The sequence below is a fragment of the Castor canadensis genome, chromosome 1 (genome assembly GCF_047511655.1).
Source record: "Castor canadensis chromosome 1, mCasCan1.hap1v2, whole genome shotgun sequence".
Classification (NCBI taxonomy): Eukaryota; Metazoa; Chordata; class Mammalia; order Rodentia; family Castoridae; genus Castor; species Castor canadensis.
The window spans coordinates 201,765,581-201,785,682 of record NC_133386.1 but is presented as its reverse complement, the minus strand read 5'-3'; the positions used below and the strand labels follow the sequence as shown (position 1 = coordinate 201,785,682).

General features: G+C 54.6%; 1 protein-coding gene across 32 annotated transcripts in view; it reads left to right on the top strand.

The window, feature by feature from the left end:
• Window positions 1-20,102, top strand: part of Nrxn2 (neurexin 2) — a 105,651-nt gene that overhangs the window by 83,144 nt on the left and 2,405 nt on the right. For 20 of the 32 annotated variants that reach the window (XM_074048761.1, XM_074048712.1, XM_074048703.1 and 17 more), the window contains 4 exons: window positions 55-226; window positions 3,459-3,548; window positions 7,064-7,389; window positions 9,538-9,616. In XM_074048761.1, coding sequence (XP_073904862.1) covers window positions 55-226; window positions 3,459-3,548; window positions 7,064-7,389; window positions 9,538-9,616 — 667 coding nt within the window. The remainder of the gene's footprint in view (window positions 1-54; window positions 227-3,458; window positions 3,549-7,063; window positions 7,390-9,537; window positions 9,617-20,102) is intronic. The other 12 variants (XM_074048760.1, XM_074048865.1, XM_074048858.1 and 9 more) reach the window with 1 other exon arrangement.

The window sequence follows — 20,102 nt, the reverse complement described above, 5'->3', positions numbered from 1 at the left end:
GGGGTGAGCAATTGGCTCCCTCCCTGTCGCTGACCTCTACCTCCCTGTCCCCAGGACCAGGGCACTGTGGGGGTGATTTTTAACGTGGGCACGGATGACATTACCATCGATGAGCCCAATGCCATCGTCAGTGACGGCAAATACCACGTGGTGCGCTTCACTCGAAGTGGCGGCAACGCCACCCTGCAGGTGGACAGCTGGCCGGTCAACGAGCGGTACCCAGCAGGTAGGCGGAGCACAGACCCGCAGAGCAGGCCGGGTTGTGGCGCTGGGCGAGGTGGGGCGGAGCGGGACGGGGCGGGACAGGAGGCTGGCGGCCTCTGATAGGAGCGCTGCGTGCTCTGGGGCGTGGCTAAGTGAAAGCCTCTGACGGTAGGAGGAGCGTGGCTACAGAAAAGGCCAGGCTTGCAGAAGCGGCACCAGGGTGGGGCGTGGCTAAAAGTCCAGATGGGTGAGGTCATGGTGGTGGGAGTATGTCATCTGGTGGAGGAGGGTGCAGGGCCAGGATCCAATTTGAGGATGGGGGAGAAGAGGGGGGAGGGTAGAAGTAGGGAGAGGATAGGATGAGTTCAGAATGGAGGGACAGGACAGAGGCAGATGCAGAAACCCAGGGGAGAGCTGTTCCTCAAAACAGAACCAGGGAAAGAACCAAGGTCTTTCAGAAGAGCAAGTCAAGGAACAATGGTATGAGCTGTAGAAAAATGAAGAGAAGTAGCCATGGAGCCCCAGAGAAAAGGGACCACAATATCTCAGGGAGTAAGGGACATGGTGAGAGGGAGAGATGAATGACAAGAAGAATGAAAAGGAAAGTCAAGTGCATTCCACAACCTTCATGGACAACCCAGTAGGTAGTAGGGCCTTTGCTTGGCCCTGGGGACACAGAGGTGCATAGGACATAGGCTGCCTGAGGAATGCAAGCAGATCTAGCCTGACAGGGTGACAGCTCTGGTGGTCAAGGACAAACCAAGGTCTGAGGAGCACAGAGGAGGAATGGGGATGAGGACATGAAAGAAGGAGGAGTCAGAGACCCTGTAAGATAGCAAGAGAACCTCAGGGTGAGAGAGAACCAGAGGAGGAGTGGTGCAGAGATTCTGGAAATAGTCAGACATATGCAAAGACGGGGGCTACGGAGATGCTGACACACAGACTTAGCCAGGGAGAGAAGAGGTGGACAGAGCTGAGCAAGTGAGCAAGTGAGTGAGCGGAGGAGAGCCTGGCCAGGCTCGGGGGACTGAGGGAGGGAGGTAGAAGCACTGCGGGAGAACTGCAGGGACGCAGAGATGCTGAGATACCAGCTGGGCAGCCCTGCAGTCACTCACAGGACCTAACTGAGGAGCAGAGTGAGCATCTGTGACCTCATTGCTCCCAGCCAGAGTGATCGCTGGGTGCCAGCAGAGGCTGGCTCATGCTGATGGAAAGGGGTATGGGCAGGATAGTGCGCAAACCCCCAGAGCTTGTCCATACTGGAACAAAGAAGTCAGTCCAGGCCTCTGACTCCTGGTCATGCAGGCTTGCACCCAGACATTTTGGGGCATCAGTCCTCACAGCCCCCTACTAAATACAAGGCTGAGTCCGAGCTGACATGCAGATGACTGCAAAAATTCATAAGGACAGGCAGACACTTGAGAAAACAGCTCTACAGAGCAATGCTAGTCTATACCAATGTCCTGGGCATGTACAGTCACTTGGACATGCCAGCCCTCCTACATGGAGTCTCCCCCCGCCCCTCAACAGACTTTGACAGTCAGGGCTTTGTGGTCACGACTGTACTGGGGCACAGGACGCTGTGATAACAGTGGCCTGTGTTGGACAGGCCTGGACTTGGGGACATGAAGGCATCAAGTGTCAAGCCAAGACTTATGTCCAGAGCTTCACCCTTTGGAGTCCAGTGGGCCAGAGGCCTGGTTGGAAGGGGTTCTGCTGCCTTAGCTTTTCCAGGGACCCAGGGGGAGGGCTGCCTGGTATGCCTTACTTGCATACCTGGGTAACCTCAGGGCCTGGTTGCTGCAGGTATGCACTGCCAGGGTAGATTCTGAGTGACCCCAGCAGGCCAGGGCAGCAGTGGCTGCCAGCAGGCTCAGAGAGTGGACCCTCATCCTGTCTTATGGAGAGCACGAAGACACACCATGGGTTCCCAGTCAGCACCTGGGCCAGCACCCAGTCAGCACCTGGCCTTTAATCCTGGATCTCTGACTGACAAGCAGGGTCAAATCATTAGCCTCTCTGCAGCTCAGATCCCATCTCTGAACTGTGAAGATTGTACCTGAGTCCTAGCCATGCTGTGAGACTCCCATGTAAACATCTGAGGAAAGTGCTAGAATGGCATGGCATGGAAATGCTCCATAAGCAGGTCTTGGTTAGAATTTTGATATGTTTGGCCTCCCTCCAATGGGGCAGATGTACATTCTCCCTGTCAGGGCAAGCAAGCACGCACACACACACACACACACACACACACACGATGAATGATATGTCTACAACTTAAATATGAGTGTCCTAAGGGCTGGAAGGTGTAGAACCCGGCTCTGAACAGAGAATGGTGGATGTCTTGAAATGGGGAAGAACTAGGTGAAGGCCAGGACAGAGTAGGCAGCCAGGGAGGGCTGGAGATGCTTGCAGGGGAGGAGGGGGACAGCTATGGATAGAAAGGGGGCTGGGGGAGGCTCCAGCTCCCATACACAGCAGGCACCAGCCATGAGGTCACCTGCAGTGGCTGCCAGGTACAGAGAGAGTAAGGGCCAGGGTGAGGGGGCAGAAGCATGTTATAGGGAGAGCAGCAATGGGGTCAAGCCGAGGGAGCAGGAATTCAGGTAGAAGGTGGCTGTGAGGCTGGAGGTGTAGAGGGAAGTGGGAAATGAGGGGTGCGTGAGAGCTGATCACAGAAGGTAAAGGGAGATCGATGGCTTCGATGAGTGGTTTAAATCTCACTGTCAAATGCTTGTGCTGGGTGACCCCCTTAAATGCCGCATAAACCTCGCTTAACCCATCCCTTCCACTTCTAAACCACCCTCTAAACACAGTAACCAGCTGGGCCCATGCCTCCAGTCCCCCCAACTTAAACCTGCTAAATGCCCCGCCCCTGCCCCACCACCCCATTTTGGGATGGTGAAGGAAGCGGGCCTCAACCTCAATAGCTTGACCAGATAAATCCGTCTAACTTCTGATCTTTGACCTTCCGGCTGCCTTTTTCTTTACACGTCCCTTTCTTTTTCTTCTTTTCCCTTCTTCTCTGGGTTGCTCCTGCCTCCAAGGGTGGGGCTGGCTCTGGATGGGAGCCTAGGGAGGGACCCCCCCCCCCCGGGAGAAGAGGGACCCAGCATTTCTCTTCCTGCCTCCCTTCCTCTTTCTGTTGGATGTTGCTGCTTACTCTGGGTCTCCTGAGAAATGCATAACTACTTTTCTAACTCCTTTGGACTTCGCTGCCTGAGAAACCTACTGTCTTTCTAAACTTTTCCAAGGAAACTTTGATAACGAGCGCCTGGCGATTGCTAGACAGAGAATCCCCTACCGGCTTGGTCGAGTAGTAGATGAGTGGCTGCTCGACAAAGGTAATTAACCAGAATTAATTAATTAATTAATTAACTAACTTTAAAAACACTATCTTAAAGGTGCAGAGCTCTCTCTTCCCCCCTCCGCGCCTTCGCCGTGCCCAGCCCCAAGTGAAGGGACAATTGTCCAGCCAGGATGCTCCCTTCCCCTTCACAGACAGCATCTGTGTAGTCAGGGCCATGGTTTGGGGGCAGGGATGGGGTTTTCTAGAAGAGAAAAGCTTGGATCTGCCTAGGGTAATCCCTGAGATCCTGAGGATGAAAGCTGTCCTATTCAGTTGAACAGGGAGACCGAGGCAGGCAGGGAATGAGGTTGGTAGGTCAGGTCCCTCTACCTGAGTCCATCTCAGGTTTTGTCAAGGGGGACTTGGAGGAGGGAAGGCTTTTGGGAAGGCTGATCCAAGGACCCAAAGAAGGGTCAGGAAGACTTTATCAGAGTCATCTGAAGAGAAAGGGAAGAGTGGGGACTTCAGATCCTACTGGAAAGACCCCCAAAGAGAGCCCCTGTGGAATGAGCTCTTAGGAATGTGCCTCCTTGTTCAGAGGCCTCTGAGAAGTAGTGGAGACTAAGGGGGTTGTAAAGGAGATAGGGAAGGTAGTAGTCCTGTAGGAGTCCCTAAGAGGCCCCACTGTGGCAGGTGAGGTGCTGCTGGGGGAGAGGAAGAAGGTATCTTGTTACCAGAGGAAGTTGGGGGCCAAGGGCAAAGCCATCTCATTCCCGTTGGAGGAGGGGCGAGCTCTGTACCTCTAAGGCTAAACTCTAGGGGGGAGCAGAACTGTTAAACCCCCACTTAACCAGCTGATAACTGTGATTTAAATGTCCACTGGGGCCTTCCCCAATAAACCCCTAAATGTAACTGCCAGCCCCTGCAGTGGGCCTAAACATGCCGATAACCAGATGTGATAAATCCTTAACAGGACAAAAAGTTAAAGGGACTGTAACAGACATGCTAAGCCTCCAGCCCCCAGCCACACTGGGCTGCTGTCTCCAGCGGGGCGAACTTTAACCCTTTGAGGCGTTCATGGCAGGTGGGGGCAGGAGCAGAGGCCACAGGGACCAAGTTGGCTAACTTACGTGGCTCCCTGTCCATAACCTCCCTCTCCCAGAATCAGAGAGGCCAAGGGAGCAGCCTGGGCTGAGGCTGGGACAACTTGTGACTCCAAGGGTAGGGAGAGCAGGACAGGTCCTATTAGGAGGAGGCAGTAGGACTTTGGGGTTGGATGAGAGAAGAGCTCCATTTGTCTTCCACAAGTGGCGTGTCCACACCTTTAGGCCTGTATTTACTCTTCTAGGAAAGGACAAGTTGAGGGGCCAGGCATAGTGGCTCATGCCTGTAATCTCAGTTACTGAGGTGGAAATAGGGGATCATAGTTTGAGGCTAGCCCTGGCAAAAATTTAGTGAGACTAAGTCTCAACCAACAAGCCAGTTGTGGTGGCAACATTTCTGTCATCCCAGCTATGTGGGAGGCATAGGTAGGAGATGATTGTGTTCTAAGGTCAGCCCTAAGCAAAAATGCAAGACCTTACCTGAAAAATAGCTAAAGAAAAAAGGGCTGGGGGTGACTCAAGTGGTAGAGCAGTTCAAACCCAGTGGGGGGCAGTTGGGGGGTGGAGATAGGTTGGACTTTCCAAAGAATAGAAGCAGGATCTCCTTGGCCTTGGCCTGGTACTTCTCCTGCATGAGCCTAGTTCCCTCCTCAGCTAGACAGGGACAGCAATCTTTGCTCAACCCAACTCGGTAAATGAGCAGTAAATGAGCAGAAATGTAGAGAAAGCAGGCTGGGCATTCTGGGAGGGAATATTCTGTGGTCAGTGCCTGGCTTATGGTAGATGCTCAATAAATATTTATGGAATGAATCCATCTTCCAATTCCAAACATATCCTGTGAAGCAGGATGCTTTCCAGTAAAGAGACTGGTGGTAAAATGAGTCTGGGGAAAGCTGAGTCTCGTTTCTTCCTTTGGAAGACACAGTGGTATATTAGTCTCGCAAAGGCTCAGAGAAATCCTTTGAGAAAATAACCTGTTTAATTGTGACCTGTTTGCTTCCCAAACTCATTTGACTATTGGGACCCTTCTCTCTTGTTTTTCTTAAATTCTTATGCCTGGGACTCAGATTGGACACAGTGGTTTTCAGGGACCTAGCCCAGAGATATCACTACCAGTTCTCTGCCTCTGTGGATGGCGGCTCCCCAATTTGTAAGGGAGCATGACTGCTCCAGGGGCTGTCCTGGCCTAAGCAGGCCGTGGGAGGGTGCTGAGGGAGGAGGTGAGGCTGAGCAGGGGAAGACACATGAATGACCCATTAACTGATCAGAGACCAGGCAGATGGTTTGGGGGTTCCAGAGGCCTGGGTTTCCAAAGGGCTTTGGGTCTCACAAGTTGAACTGTCCTCAGCCCAGGTTCAGGGGCAGGGCTCATAGACACCTAACTCTAAACTAGATCTTTAACGAGGCACTAACCAGAGGCTAACCAGAGGCTAAGCCAGGTCTTAAACCCCCCCAGCACCAGCAGCTGAAAGTCCGGGGGAGACAATGGGGGCAAATACTAGTCCATGTGCCCCATCCCGCCCCCCCAAAATAAGCAACACCAAAACCAAAGTTAAATCTAAACTTAAACATAATAAACGTCTTTTCTAAAAACCAAACCAAAACAACAAACTCAGAGGGTTAAACCGACCCCCAGATCTACTAAAACTAAAGTGAACAGCCAGACCCCACACAGGGGAATTCTGAGGTATAACTGCCAAGTGCGGAACGAGATTGGAGCTGGAGCAGTTATTTTGGCTGTCAGCAAGCGAAGCAAGGTCCCTTTAACGTTTTCTATCTCTGTGCTTGCACGTCCAGGCTGGGAGGAAGGGCTGTGCTCACCAGGGTCTGGTCCCTGGCCAGAGGCTGGGCCTTGGTTGGGAGGAAGAGCAAGGGGAGCCTGGCTTGCAGTCAGAGGGCTGCTTGTGGGTGGGGACCAGCCGGTAGTAGGCCAGGCAGGAGCCATACTTTGTGGCCCTCTTCTATCTCCACTGTGCTCACAGGCACTGACTCCACCGCAGCCTGGCAGTGCCCCTCTGTCTCTGCCTCTTTGTCTCCACTGTCTGCCGCTTCTGTGGGCTCCATGGCTCAGGGCTGGACACTGGGGAGGGATGTTTGGGAAAGCAGAGAGAGAAGGTGGGGATTGAATTGAAGGAAGAAGAGGGGTGATGGCCCAGGAGCAGGAGCGGACAGGTGGAGAGGCATGTGCATGGTGGGGAGAAGGGGTGACGGGGCTCCCTTTCCCAGCCCATGTGTTCTGGGGACTCTCCCCTGCTGGGGTCCCACCTGGCAGGGCTAAAGGCTCTCTGGCTGATGAGGACTTTCCCTTTGGTTGTCTGTCCTTCTCATTTCTCCCCCACCCACTTGCTGGTCTCCTCCTGGATTCCTCTCCTCCCCTCCCCATGGTCCCCTCCATTCTCCCCATCCCTTCCTGGTCTCCCCTGCCCACTGCTTGCTTCTCCTCTATCCCCTCCTCCCATTCCACCAGGACGCCAGCTGACCATCTTCAACAGCCAGGCTGCCATCAAGATTGGGGGCCGGGATCAGGGCCGCCCCTTCCAGGGCCAGGTGTCTGGCCTCTACTACAATGGGCTCAAGGTGCTGGCGCTGGCCGCCGAGAGCGACCCCAACGTGCGGACCGAGGGCCACCTGCGCCTGGTGGGGGAGGGGCCGTCCGTGCTGCTCAGTGCAGAAACCACGGCCACCACCCTGCTGGCCGACATGGCCACCACCATCATGGAAACCACTACCACCATGGCCACCACCACCACGCGCCGGGGCCGCTCCCCCACGCTGAGGGACAGCACCACCCAGGTGAGGCACCCTCTGGCTTTGGGTGATGGTCCTGGGGGATCCTGGATGCTGCTGTCCATGATCTTGTTGTCACAGTGATGGCTTAGGTGAAGGAGGCAAGGTGACCTTTCAGGAAGCGGCCTTCCTGTGGCGATCAGGGGTATCATAGATTCGTGTGAGGGGTGGCCACTATTTCCCTGGAGTCCATTCTTAGAGTGAGGGAAGCTGAAAGGCAAACACATCCACTCCACAGAGAGGAAATCTGACTGGTATCGAGCGTGGCATGACTCCTTCTGCCCCATGGCCTTGGGGCCATGGCCAGTGCTTATGTGGGCAGTGAGTGGGAAGAAACAGGTACCTGGATGGCAGCACTTTGGGCAGAGGTGACATACTGGAGGGGCTAGATGTTGTCACCAGTGGTGGGTGGCCTCTCTCCAGAGGCTGGATCAGGCTCTGGCTGCAGAGCCCTTGCCTTCACATGTCCTCTCCATGTGACCTTGAGCAAGCACCACTGCTTAGCAGGCCTCTCTGTCCTCTATGTCTGTGGTCTGAGTGATATAGAGGTGCAATCTCTCTGGTGCTTTACCACCCTCCTCCCCCCATCATGCTCACCCAGGTACTCCCTGGGCCAGGTCCAGCCCAAGTGACAGTGGAGGAGCAGAGAGGGCTGCATCTGGGGAATGAGGCTCAGCTCTGATGGGTGGGGGGACCTGGCTTTCTTGTGGCCACAGTCAGCTGAGCATGTGGAACTACTGAGGCAGCCTTGGGACCTGGGTGAGATTCCTAGGTATTGTCACCAATGCTTGTGCTGATTGCCAGCCATGGAGGGTTATGAAGGGCTTGAACCTGGCACATTGACCTTGCTTAGTCACCGCTCCCCAACAATGCTGCTATCTCCCATCCCTATCTCACTGTTGGACTTGGGGCCTGGAGGGGTAGCCATGAGGCCATGTGCCTCCATCCAACACCAGTCTATCTTCAGCATCTCTCTGAGGGGTGGGCTCCCTGGTCTCCAGGCCACCTTCCCTGCCAGTCTGTGCTGCAAGAAGCCTGGGACTGGACTAGCTGGGGTTAATCAGGTGGGGAGAAAAACCTCACCGTTCCCTCTCTGCCTTCACTGCCTGGAGGTCGGAGGGGATCCAGATGCCAGGGGTCTTTCCTGTAGGGATGGGGAGCCCTGGGAGAAAGGCTTGGGCTCTCCCAGGGCTGGGCACCAGCCCACCAATGTCCTCCCCCAAGTCGTAGAAGAAGCCTTCAGTCTCAGTGGGAGGAAGTGGACTGACCAGCTAGGTGGAAAAGACAGAGGGGGGAGGTGGGGAGCCCCAGGGGTGATGCTGTAGTACAGAAGCAAGATGCAGAAGAAAAGAGGAAAAGGGGAGTCTGAGACCTTGCCCTTGGATGAAGCTGTAGTGTCTGAAGATAGGGTCTGAGGAGAGGCAGCGTACGACCCTCTCACTTCTGTCATTGGCCACAGGTGTGGCCCTATCGCCTGCCCCACAGTCTCTCTGGCTCCCTTTCTGCCTGGACTTTGGGTTTCTTCCTTGGGTCTCTTTTCAAACACCCTCTAAGTGCCTAAGCGCCCCCCGCCCCCTCATGCTCACTCATCTCAGGGATTCTCTTTCTTTGCAATCAGGAGGAGAGAAAATGCTGACAAAGTCGACTCTCATTGTCATGGCAACCACAGCCCTAATTACTGTGTGCAGCCCAGTTCTCTCCCTGAAGGGGGTTGGGAGAGAATTGAGGGGTGATGGGGTGGTGAAGCTGGAGCTGGGAAACCCCTCCATGTCTTGTCCCCTCTGCCTGCGCAGCCTCCAGAGGCCCCATCTGTGCTTTGCCTCCCTTACATACCTGACTCTGCCCCCTAGGCATCCTGGGCCCCTGTGCTCCAGCCCAGGTCTGGCATCTCATCTCTCACATCCTAGAAGTAAAAGGTACATCACATACTGTCAGATCCTTGGGAGTCACAGGGACCTGCACAGCTGGTACCTTTTAATGTCTCTTTGCATGGGGAAATGGAGGCCCAAGGTCATCCAGCAAGTGATGAGAGGCTTGGGACTTAAAGGGCCTATCCCCTGTGCTGTCCCTCACCTCAAGATGTGGCTGTGAGGTCTATTCACCCACCTGGAACCCTCTCTTTCCCCGCCCCTCCTCTCATCCCTCTACCCCCAGAACACAGATGACCTCCTGGTGGCCTCGGCCGAGTGTCCAAGCGATGATGAGGACCTAGAGGAGTGTGAGCCCAGTACTGGTGAGTGCCTTTCCCCCCTCCCCTGCCCCGGGCCCCTGTTACGACGCTGCTGGGAGGGGGGCGACTATCCCTGCCACCTGGTCCCGGCCCAGAGCCTGCTTCAGGCCTTAGCTCTCACTGATAGTCCCTTCCCTCCTAATGCCCCCAGGTCCATCAAATGCCTCTGGCAAGGTGCCTTTTGGTGCCCAGTCCCTTGGAGGTAGTGAGGTCCTTAGCGCAGGGTTCTGGGAGGAGAGCCAAAAGGAACTGGGAGGAAAGGGGATGATGTGTCTTTAGTAAGATGGGTAACTGCAGCTCCCATGAGTCCTAGGTGGGAGGTGGGGAACTACAACTCCCACCAACTCTCAGGTCCAGAACTGCAACTCCCATCAGCCCAGGGGCCTGGTGCTCTCTTGGTCACTCATAGAGGGTCTCTGCTGGATCCTGAACCCTCCTCATGCCCAGTCTTAGGGACATATCTGGCATTCTTCACTGAAAGGTCCCCAGAGTGGAGAGTCTGCCAGGATACGCAGTTGCTGCATGGTAGCTTTGTGCCTGGCAGTGTGGTAGGTGGAATATGGGGTCCTCTGGGAGATCCCTGCTGTAGGAGAGCAGGGCTGGGAAGGGAGGGGTCCCCGGGAGTCAGGGGAATGGGGGGCTCTGCTTGATGCTGCTAGCTGGCGCCATGGGTCCAGATGCAGAGAAAGCAGCCTGGCAAGTCAGGGGTGGGCCTGTGTGCTGGCTGATGGTAGGAGTGGGGTGACTTGGTGGGTACTGGGCTGCTCACCTGGACAGGTTGGCAGTGCTGAGAGGAGAGGAGTTGTGGGAGGCAGGCACTCAAGGCTGATGGCGGGAATGGAAAAAGGCCTAGGTATGCCAAGATTTCCCAGTGGGGGAGCATGGGCCTTGTTGGCAGCCCGCATGAGCCTGTGGGAGCAGAGGGGCCACCCCATATCTCTCACTTGGCTTCCCAGAGACTTTTCCCCATTATCTTGTCATGGTGGTGCCTGGGCTGTGGATATAGCAGACTGGAGGTTGGGGCAAGTGTGTGCAGGGTCAGGGAAGGGATGTGGTCAGGACGTGGGCAGTGTGCCCTGCTACATTGTGTGAATCTGACCTGGGGTGGGGGGATCTGGGGGGGGTCTACCAGTGTCAGATGAGACATGCAAGCTGAGGGTGGGCCACCAGCCTAGATGGAGTGTGGGTAGAGCAAGAAGGAAACAGAACTGAAGCATGGACTGTGGAGCCTTGGGGGCCAAGGCTCAGGTTCAGAGACCAAGGTTGCAGGCCCCAAGACCTGGTAGAGTCTGAGCCCCCATTGCCCTCTGTGTCTCCCTACTAATCTGGAGCTGAGAAAGGTTATTCCCATGGTTCTGGTGCTTGTGGGAAGCATCAGCTGCTGGGCTGGAGAGGCCTGGCCTCCTAGTGCATGGCCCAGGGCCTGTGCTTCCTGGAACAGACCCCTTCTGCTGGGAGCTGCCCCCACTATCTCACTGGGCCATCTTTGTGCACAGATGCATACTCTGGCCCCTCCATTGCTTTGGGAGACTCTGGGCTGTGGCAGTGTCAGCACATAGCACCCAGCCCTGCCTCTAAGCTTAGGCACTTACTGGGGCTCTTGGAGGCCGACCCAGCACTTCTAGCCCAGGCTTGCCCTAAGTGGCTGTGAGGAATGGCCTGTGAGAGCCCTGGGATGGAGCTCTGGGGACAAGGGACTATGTGAGTGATGAGGAAAGGGTGCTGCTTGATCTCACACTCAGGAACGGCAACTCCTGGTGACCAGGGAAGTCTCTGTTCTCCCTGGACAGTACAGAGGCCATCTGGGGCTAGATGGTCACCACACAGGGACGTGCAGTGCACACTGGGCTGCACCCTGTTGGGCAGAGTTCTAGCCTCGTAGCCCAGTGTCTAACCAGAGTCCTGGGTGTGATCTCCCCGTGTGTACACTTTTTAGGACAGGATGAAGAGGACCTGAAGTAGCTGGGTCAGCTGCTCCCTAGTCATGAATCCTGGAGGTCACTGACCATTATGTCATCCTCCTGGGAAAAGAGCCATGCATGTGAAGCCATGTGAAGCCATGGTGGGGGGTGTGGAGGATTGGAAGCTGGGGATAGGCAGGGGTTGGTGGCCAGCCCATCACTCAGCTTTAAAAATAAGGCTGGGAGGGAGGTAGAACCTGCACTGGAGCCCTCAGAAGAAACTGCCAGAATCCACAGGCTTCCCCACAGACCTGGGTCTGACATGCACTGGTCCACAAACCACTTTGAAATGCTCACAATTGGTCTTCATCCCCATGGGAGGCCTCCCAAGAACCGAGAGGACTTCAGGGTCCCCCAGACTGGTGTAGACCATGTCCCCTCCATCCAAGTCTCTCCAGCCAGAGGCTCTTTGAGACTGTAGGACCAAGAGGTTTTATTGAGCACAGGGTCAGGCCCCTTGGCTCTAGGGTCAGTGTTGGAGATGGAGTGTTGGATGAGAACAACGGCTGCCTGGAATGTGGCCACAGGGTGTTGTCACCTCCTGCCTTCCAGATCCTCATCCCTGGGTTCAGGTGTGGGTCCTGGGTGCACCCCTGCTCAATCTGTTCACCTTTCCATCCTTTCCCCTAGCTTGGGCCCCTCCATAGACCCCAGGCCCTACATCTCCTCCCCTGCTTAGTGAGCCCACTATCTAATAAGTTATTTTACCCAAGATTGGTAGCCCAGTTAAAGAAGGGGATTGTTAAAATCCTTTTGAACAGGAGTGCCATTCGGGGACACCTTACCTCCAATTGGTAATGTGACCCACCATCTGTCCTAACCCATACATGTGCGATTCTGACACATGAGGAAAGTACACACAGGCTCAGACCCACAGGGCACATGTCCATATGCACACAACGTGCTCAGACCAGAGATACGCATGTGCATCCATGAATACGATACAGACTAACAGCAAGCTCACATGTTCCCGCTTCTGGGTACTTAGAAGAGCACCTGTCTTTCTTGCCCAGATCAGTGGAGGCACACATGTGCTTAGACCCATAGCCCTGGAACCTGTGCTTGCTTCTGATGAGGCCCAGAGAAGCACATGCTTGTGCACATGCGCACAGTCTCAGGAAGGCACACAATGCGCTCACACTCACAGCTTAGCCCCCAGAGGTTAGGCATGCGCTCAGCTCCACAAAGGCGCACACACACCGTGTGTCTTAAACCCGCCAAGGACCTTACCCACGCTCAGAGCTGTATACATGCAGCAATTTCCGCACGCTTACACTGCTGAAGTTCATGCTGATTGTTGAGACTCACACACGCACTCAGAACTGTCAGTGCACTCACATACCTCAGACTCTGAGACACACGTGTGTATTGTAGATCTTAGTGTGTGCTTACATGGGCTCAGACCTGTTGAGGTACAGCCCTGTGACATGGGCTTAGACTTACCAAATTATGCATCTGTGTTCAGTTCATAAAGGCACACGTACCTGTGGAAGATCCATCTGAGTAACACACATGTATGTGCAGACCTAGGATCCCACACTTGTAGACATAGATGCTCATATGTTTAAGAATCAGGGATTCTGCATGTAAACAGTGTACTCAGACTTACTGAAGTGTGGATGTATGTGTACTCATAGAAGTACACATCTATTCCTGGCCATGCAGAGGTGCCCACATTCCAGGCCTCCCAAGAGTACTCGCCAAGATGCACACGTGCATCTGCAGAGGGATGTTCTCATGTGCCACCGTGTGTTCATTCCTTCAGTAGGTGCCTATCCGCACCTATGTGCAGAGGTGCACCTAGGGATTAAGACCAAAGGTGCAGGTGTGTTCATTCTTAGAGGGGTGCTGCATGCCCCAGGGGCATGTGTGCATCTGTGCAGCCTCACGGCCTGTGCCCACCCCACACTGCTGTCATGAGATGGGACTCTCAGCGGCCCCGCAGCTCATACCTCCGGAGGCTCATGCTTACGTGCATGGACGCACACCCACATGCAGGCCCGTTGAGACACGCGTACATGTACTCAGTCCCTTGGTGGTATATACATTTATGCACGGTCACCTGCAGAAGCATATGTGTTGGTTTGTACTCATACAAGCATGCACACACATGCTAAGACCCCCATAGGTACGTGGACACACACACATACACACACTCAGTGCTCAGAACCATAGGTGTACCCATGCAGCAGTGTGGTGCACATCATCTTCAGACCTGAGGGCATGAACACATGTACAGAGCCAGTACACTGTAACTCCTTCCTGTGTGCACGCAGGTAGGCACACACCTCTTCAGACCCACAAGAACACACTCCCATGGCTCAGATCCATCAGATTTCATGTACACCCACACGTGTGCTCAGGTGCCTGGGAACACAAACCCTCAGACACATAAGGTCTACACGTGCTCAGACACACGGAAGCAGCCTTACCACCTACCCCATGTGCGTCCCTCCTGAGGCGTCATCGTCACAAACGTACAAAAGAGACCATCAGAGGTCCTTGCAAGGGACATGTACTTATTTGTTTAGACCCGCAGAAGCACAAACGTATTCGGCTTGCCAGAGGCTCTGTAGCAACACTTGTTGCTATAACAGACACCCCCCAACCTCCATGGTTCAACACATACAAATGTGTGTCTCTTTCACGTGAGTTACAAGCAGTGCCTCTGATGGGTGGGCAGCTCTTCTCCAAGTGACTCCTCAGGGCCTGGTCTCCTTCGGTCTTGTGCACCATCTTTGACACCATCTTCCACATGAGCTTGGAGTCAGGTGGGGGAGGCTTGAGAACCCAGGCCCGAGAAGCACACATTGACTCCTGCCTTACTCTACCATCTGGACCTCAGTCTTGGGGCCACAACAGCCTTGCTGTACCCCAGGAGTGTGCACAGACTTGGGGACCAGCTAGTGAATTATTTGTCACAGTCTGGCCTTCACCAACAATCTGTGCCACTCTTCCCCTCCCAGAACACTCCCATCCTTCCTCAAGCAAGACAACCCAAAGTTCCACCCAGGGAGGGCTTCCATCTCAAAGAAAGGATGTCTGGGAGACTGCGGCCCACTCTGTCGGCCCCTCACCCACCTCCTGTGGTGGGAGTATTCATATGTGGTCTGGAAACCTGTGAACTGAAAAGATAACTTAGCTCAGTACCCCCACAGCCCAGGACACCCCTAGAATACAGTGGTGATGCAGATACAGTCTCCACAATAGAACCTCTCATTCAAAAAAAAGGAAGAGGCCACATGTGTTGGTGCATGCCTGTAATCCCAGCACTTGGGAGGCTGAGGCAGGAGGATCGTGAGTTCCAGGCCAGGCTGGGCTATATAGCAATACCCTGTCTCAAAAGAAAAAAAAAAAACAAACAAAAAAACACGACACATAGCAGCTCCTACATCCTGTTGTTGGGGCAAGAATTGGACACATACAGGCTATGTGTGCCTAGACATTGAGGAAGTCCAGCAGGCAGGCAGGCTGTTCCCTGCAGTGTGTTGCAGGGTCTTCCAGCAAACCTGCCTCTCCTCTGGGAGGGCTCCTGTCCTTTGGGCCCCTGTTCTGTCTGTGGGGATAGCTTTCCCGTCTGTATCCTTTGTGGCCTCCTCAGAAGTGGGTGTTGAGGAAAGTCCTCCTTGGTGCATGATGGTGCTGACAGCCACTCTGACTCATGTGTCTTTGGGGTCCCAAAGGTGCCTGCAAAGTCCAGACAGCCATAGCAAGCACACCAGAGCTGTTTCCTAGGCTTCCCTTGTTTCTCTGCCCCAGACTCTTTCTCACCATAGAGCCATGACAGTTCCGGGGGCACTTGAAATGGTAGGGGGAGGCCACAACCTCAGTCTGGCCTGTGAGTCCATCTGAGGACCTCATTTTGATGAGAGGTTTTAGGCTGGCGGAGTGGCTCAAATGGTAGAGCACCTGCCTAGCAAGTGTGAGGCCCTGAGTTTAACACCCCCAAAACCAAACAAACAAAAAGTCAGATGAGAGGTTTTACCAGCCATTGGCTCTCCATCCCTTTCAGTCTTTCCTAGTTGGGCTTTTCTGACTCTTGCAGGACCCACATTTCTGGGCTGTCGCCATCCCTTCACTCCTGCTTGCAAACCAGACAATTCTTGCCTAAAAGCAGAAAGTAAGAATTGACATCATCCCTGGTTCTGTCCAGAACTTACCCTCAGAGCTGCAGCCTCAGCAGGCACCTGGCCTGCCCTCTAGTTGTCACAAGCAAATGGTTTTCCACTGTGTGATGTGGGCCTTCATCTTTCCAGTCTCCCTGTCCCTTTTCTTGGATCACCTGAGTGCCACAGGGTTTTGTATGGTGACACCCATTGCAGGCAACGGAGTCTGTGTTAGTTAAGGTAACGTTTATTTCTGTAACAGATAATCCCAGAATCTCGGTGGTTTTTAAGAAGGGGAAGTTTCTCATCCAAGTGCTCCTACCTGGGCTCTGCCCTAGGGGTGTTTTTAGGAACCCACGTTTCTTCCCGTGACATCTACATGTGTTTTCCAAGGTCACTACAGGAGGAAGCCACCCTGGCCTCTGCCCTTGCCACAGTGGTGTTTCAGGGTGGGGAGGGGCACCATCCTTCAGGCCACCACCCACAGTGGCACGGTTTTCTGCTCCAACAGGTGAGTAGGGGTAAAAAGATAGCCAGTGCTCTGCTCGCCCAGCAGTGTGTCCTGGGCCCTGGAGCAGGTATCCATCACCTGGAGGAGATGTGGCTTGTCAAGTCAGGCACCGCAGGGCTATGTCCGTGTATGGGGATTGCTTTTTTCCTAATCCACGCCAGACGCTCTCCACAGTAGTGAGGGCCTCCTTGTGCCTCACAGCCTGGGTAGGGTTCCCAGCACTGGTGGATGGGGCCTCTGCTAGCAGATGTCATAGTCTGGGACACTCTGAACTTCGGTTCTGGACTCCTGTGGGGCTAGGCAGATCTCAAATGGGTGGATGGGGTTCGTAGATAGATTCTAATCAGGGCCTTCTGTGACCTAAAGATAGAAAGGGCTCAGCTTCCTGGGCAGGCATACCCCAGAGAGAGGAGAGTGAAGGAACAGGCTCTCAAGAATGGCTGGTGGTGTGCTTAGCTAGAATGGAATTCATGCACTGAAATTCCTTTTCTTAGGATGCAGACGAGCATCTGTGGGTGGGTAGCATCTGTGACAAGCATGCACCTGTGAGTATTTTCCAAATGCTGCAGCTGCCTGAAGTGAAGGAGGGGCTGGAGGCTGCCTGGGGTCTTTACCTCACTCTGATGGCTGGAGGGGAGAAGAAGGGGGAATGGGACATGCCTCCCAGTTACTCATGCTTGCAGTAGAGCTGCACTTAGGGCCCCCAGCACCATGAATCATCCTCAGTCTTTACCCCTCCCCCAAAGCCCAGCAGCAGTGGTACATTGCCTGGCAAAGAGACTCTGAGGGGTCTGCCCCTACTTCAGGCCCTGCTGGCTCCTTCCCAGGGCAGGCTATCTTCATCCTTCCTGGACAGTGATGTCCAGGAAGGCCCAGGAGAGCCCAGCACCTTATGCTGCATATGACTTGACTGTCCAGAAGCTAGGCTGGGTTGAGTGAGTGTGGGAAGGGAAAGGCAAGTGGAGTTTTTGGGTTCTCTGTAGCCCATTATCTCTGAGATGGAGTGGCGTGTAGCCCACAGGGAGGAAGTGATGTGGGAGACAGGCTGCCATGCAAAGGGAGACTGAAGGGGAGATGTGGTGGTATGGGGGATCTGGAGTGGGCAGGATACCCCAGGGGTGTGCTGCCAAAGCCTTGGGCAAAGAAGGACCAGGAGAGTCCTAGGGGAGCTGGGACTCCAGGGACAGACTAAGACCCAGGCGTACAGAGCCTGGGAGGGCTCTGGGGCCTTAGGAAGGGAGCTCTTAGAAGCCCGAGTGTCTCAAGGACCAGCAAGTTAGAGCAAATAGTTGTGAGGTGCTCAGGCTGGGTAGGGTTTGTCTGTTGGTGCAAGTCCTGAAGCCCCCATCTGTTAAGGTGGGTGGAGAGCTAAGGTATGGTCCTGAGCACTCTGATCAGCACTTAGGGTAAGACGTATCCTCAGCAAGTCTGATCTTGAGTCATGGGCCTAGCACTTCACTGGGCCCCAGCTGTGGCCAGCTGGTTGAGGGTTTGTAAACCAGCTTAAGGCAAGCCTTGACCCTGGAGTTCCCAGAAGCAACTGGTGGCCCAGTCTAAGAAGGAAAGTGGGGCTGGCAGAGGGTGGGAGCCCGGCCTGGGGAGTGAGGCACCTACCAGGCTGAGCACTCAGCAGTGTCTTCTGTCCAAGATGGCGGAGGGGGAGGCTGTGCAAAACTCAGCTGCTCTGCCTGTGAGAGGGGCTCCCATCTGCATTCTCAGATGCTTGGCCTGGCTCAGAGGAAATGCCCAAGGAATAATCTATCCTTTCCTCCTGGAAAAGCATGATCTCAGCTCTGTGCCAGGCCTGCTGCTGGGTACTAGAGAGAATAACAGATGGAACTCAGGCCTTTGCGCCTTTCCTGGCAGAGTGCAAACCTGGGCCTCCAAGACAGAATAGGACATGGCATCAGAGGCAGGGAGCATCCTCTGGAATCTGCCTGGAGGAGGAGGTGTTGGCTGGACTCTGAGGATGAGTATTGGCAGGGAAAATGTTCTGGGAAGAAAGCAAAGGTCAGGGTGACGGCAGGTGGTATGGGCCAGCAGGGAGAGCCCCAGATGAGCTCAGGGTCTGTGCAGGGAGAGGAACCTGCCATGGTTGGGCCCAGGATTGCCACCACTTGAGGGGCTGCCTGCTCTGTTCTTGTGAGCTGATAGCTGAGTTTTCTCCTTTGTCCAGGGACCAGGGTGCTGGGCTGTTCTTTGGTGGATCTGTGGTTCAGGTGGGATTGGGAGGGCACACTGTGTTCACCCACAGGCTGGAGGGTCCACAGAGCCAGGCCTTTGCCTCACCTTGGGCCTGGAACCCAACAGCTAGTTTTATAGATGAAGAAACTGATGACTAGTGGGTAGAAGAGACTGGAATTCAGTGACAGAATGGGTGTATACCCTCCCAGGGGGCTTCTAAGCCAGAAGACCTGGCAGCCTCCTGGAGGCAGGGAATGATTCCACTTTGCTGGCTCCTTGTGATACCTGGCTCCTTCTCTGGACTTTGGGAACTACAGGAGGGACTGGACAGTACATTCCTTCAGTTCACTCGACACTGGCACCTGGTACCCACCCCAGGCCTCAGCATCTTCATGCCCTTGAAGCTGGAGTTGAGGGCTGGGGATATAGCTCAGTGGTAGAGCGCTTGCCTGGCACTCATGAGGCCCTGGATTCCATCCCCAGCACCACAAACAAAACTCAACTGGAATAGGACAGTTGCACAAAATATTTCTCTGCTCTTGGCTCAGTGTTTCATTGTGGCTGAACCCATGAACCAGGAACCTTGTGGTTTCAAGTTTTGGGGTGCAGAAAGATTGCAGCCTGGTAGGAAAAGCAGTCTGGGCAGCTTGGCAAAGTTTCCATTTCAATGGCAAGGTCTCATCTGTGGCAGGCTGGTGTGGCCAGGGACTCCTCTTTGAGACTGTTGGAGCTGGTGATGGGAAGGGTGAGCAGAGTCGTCGTGGTGGTGGCGGTGGGCGGAAGTAGAAGAGGCACCCAGATGTGGAGTTGCAAAGGAGGCTGGCCAGACTGCAGGGGGCTGCAGTGGGTGGGACCTGGCAGCGAGGCCCTGGGATGCTTACCACAGAGGGTGGGGGGCTGTGGGTGTGGTCTGTGGAGACCTCATCTTGAGGGGCGCTCAGGTGTGGGTGGGGCTTAGGCTGTGCTGGAGAAAGAGCCAGAGAGGAGCCCTCCCAAGACCAGTGAGTGAACTCTTTCCCTACCTAGCGCTCTGTCCATCTTCTATCAGAAGCCAGCGGGTTGCAGAGATTGGTTTGAGGAGGCTGATGGGGTTGTAGTTATCGACCCCGACTTTGATGAGAATTGTAGTCCACACCCCTCCAAGGGCTAATGGGAGTTGTAGTTCTCACCCCTTGGGGACAGATGGGAATTGCAGTTTCTGCCCAGGGGACTCCAGTTATCAGACTTAAAGAGGGAAGACAGCTCCCTACCACAAAGCCCCCTCCCACTAGTTCCCCTGGGCCCTATTTTAGCAGGTGCATCCCTCCCAGATGGCTGTGTATGTATTTTCTTTTCTTTTTTTGCTTTCTTCTTCTTTCCGTTGTTTTATTATTGTTTTAACAATAATAAGAGGGCCAGAGGCAGTCAAGCCCTGGCCAGGTTCTGGCGACCCATGGGGTTCTGGGGAGGGGGAGGGGGGAAGTCAGTGGGGGTCAGAGGTGGAGGGTGAAGAAAGAGAAAGCTGGGGAGTCAGGCCTAGCTCAGGAGACACATGGCCACTTCCCTCACTCACTTCCTACAGCTGCCCACCTCTCCGTGGCTCCCTGCCCTTTACATGGCCACTCATCTCCTCTCCCAGTCCTGAGTCAGGATCCTGTCCCCATGTGCCTGACTCTGCCTTGCACACTCTTCCCTACGGGCCTCCCTCTCCTGCTTCAATATGTCCTCTCCCACCTCCATACCCTTGA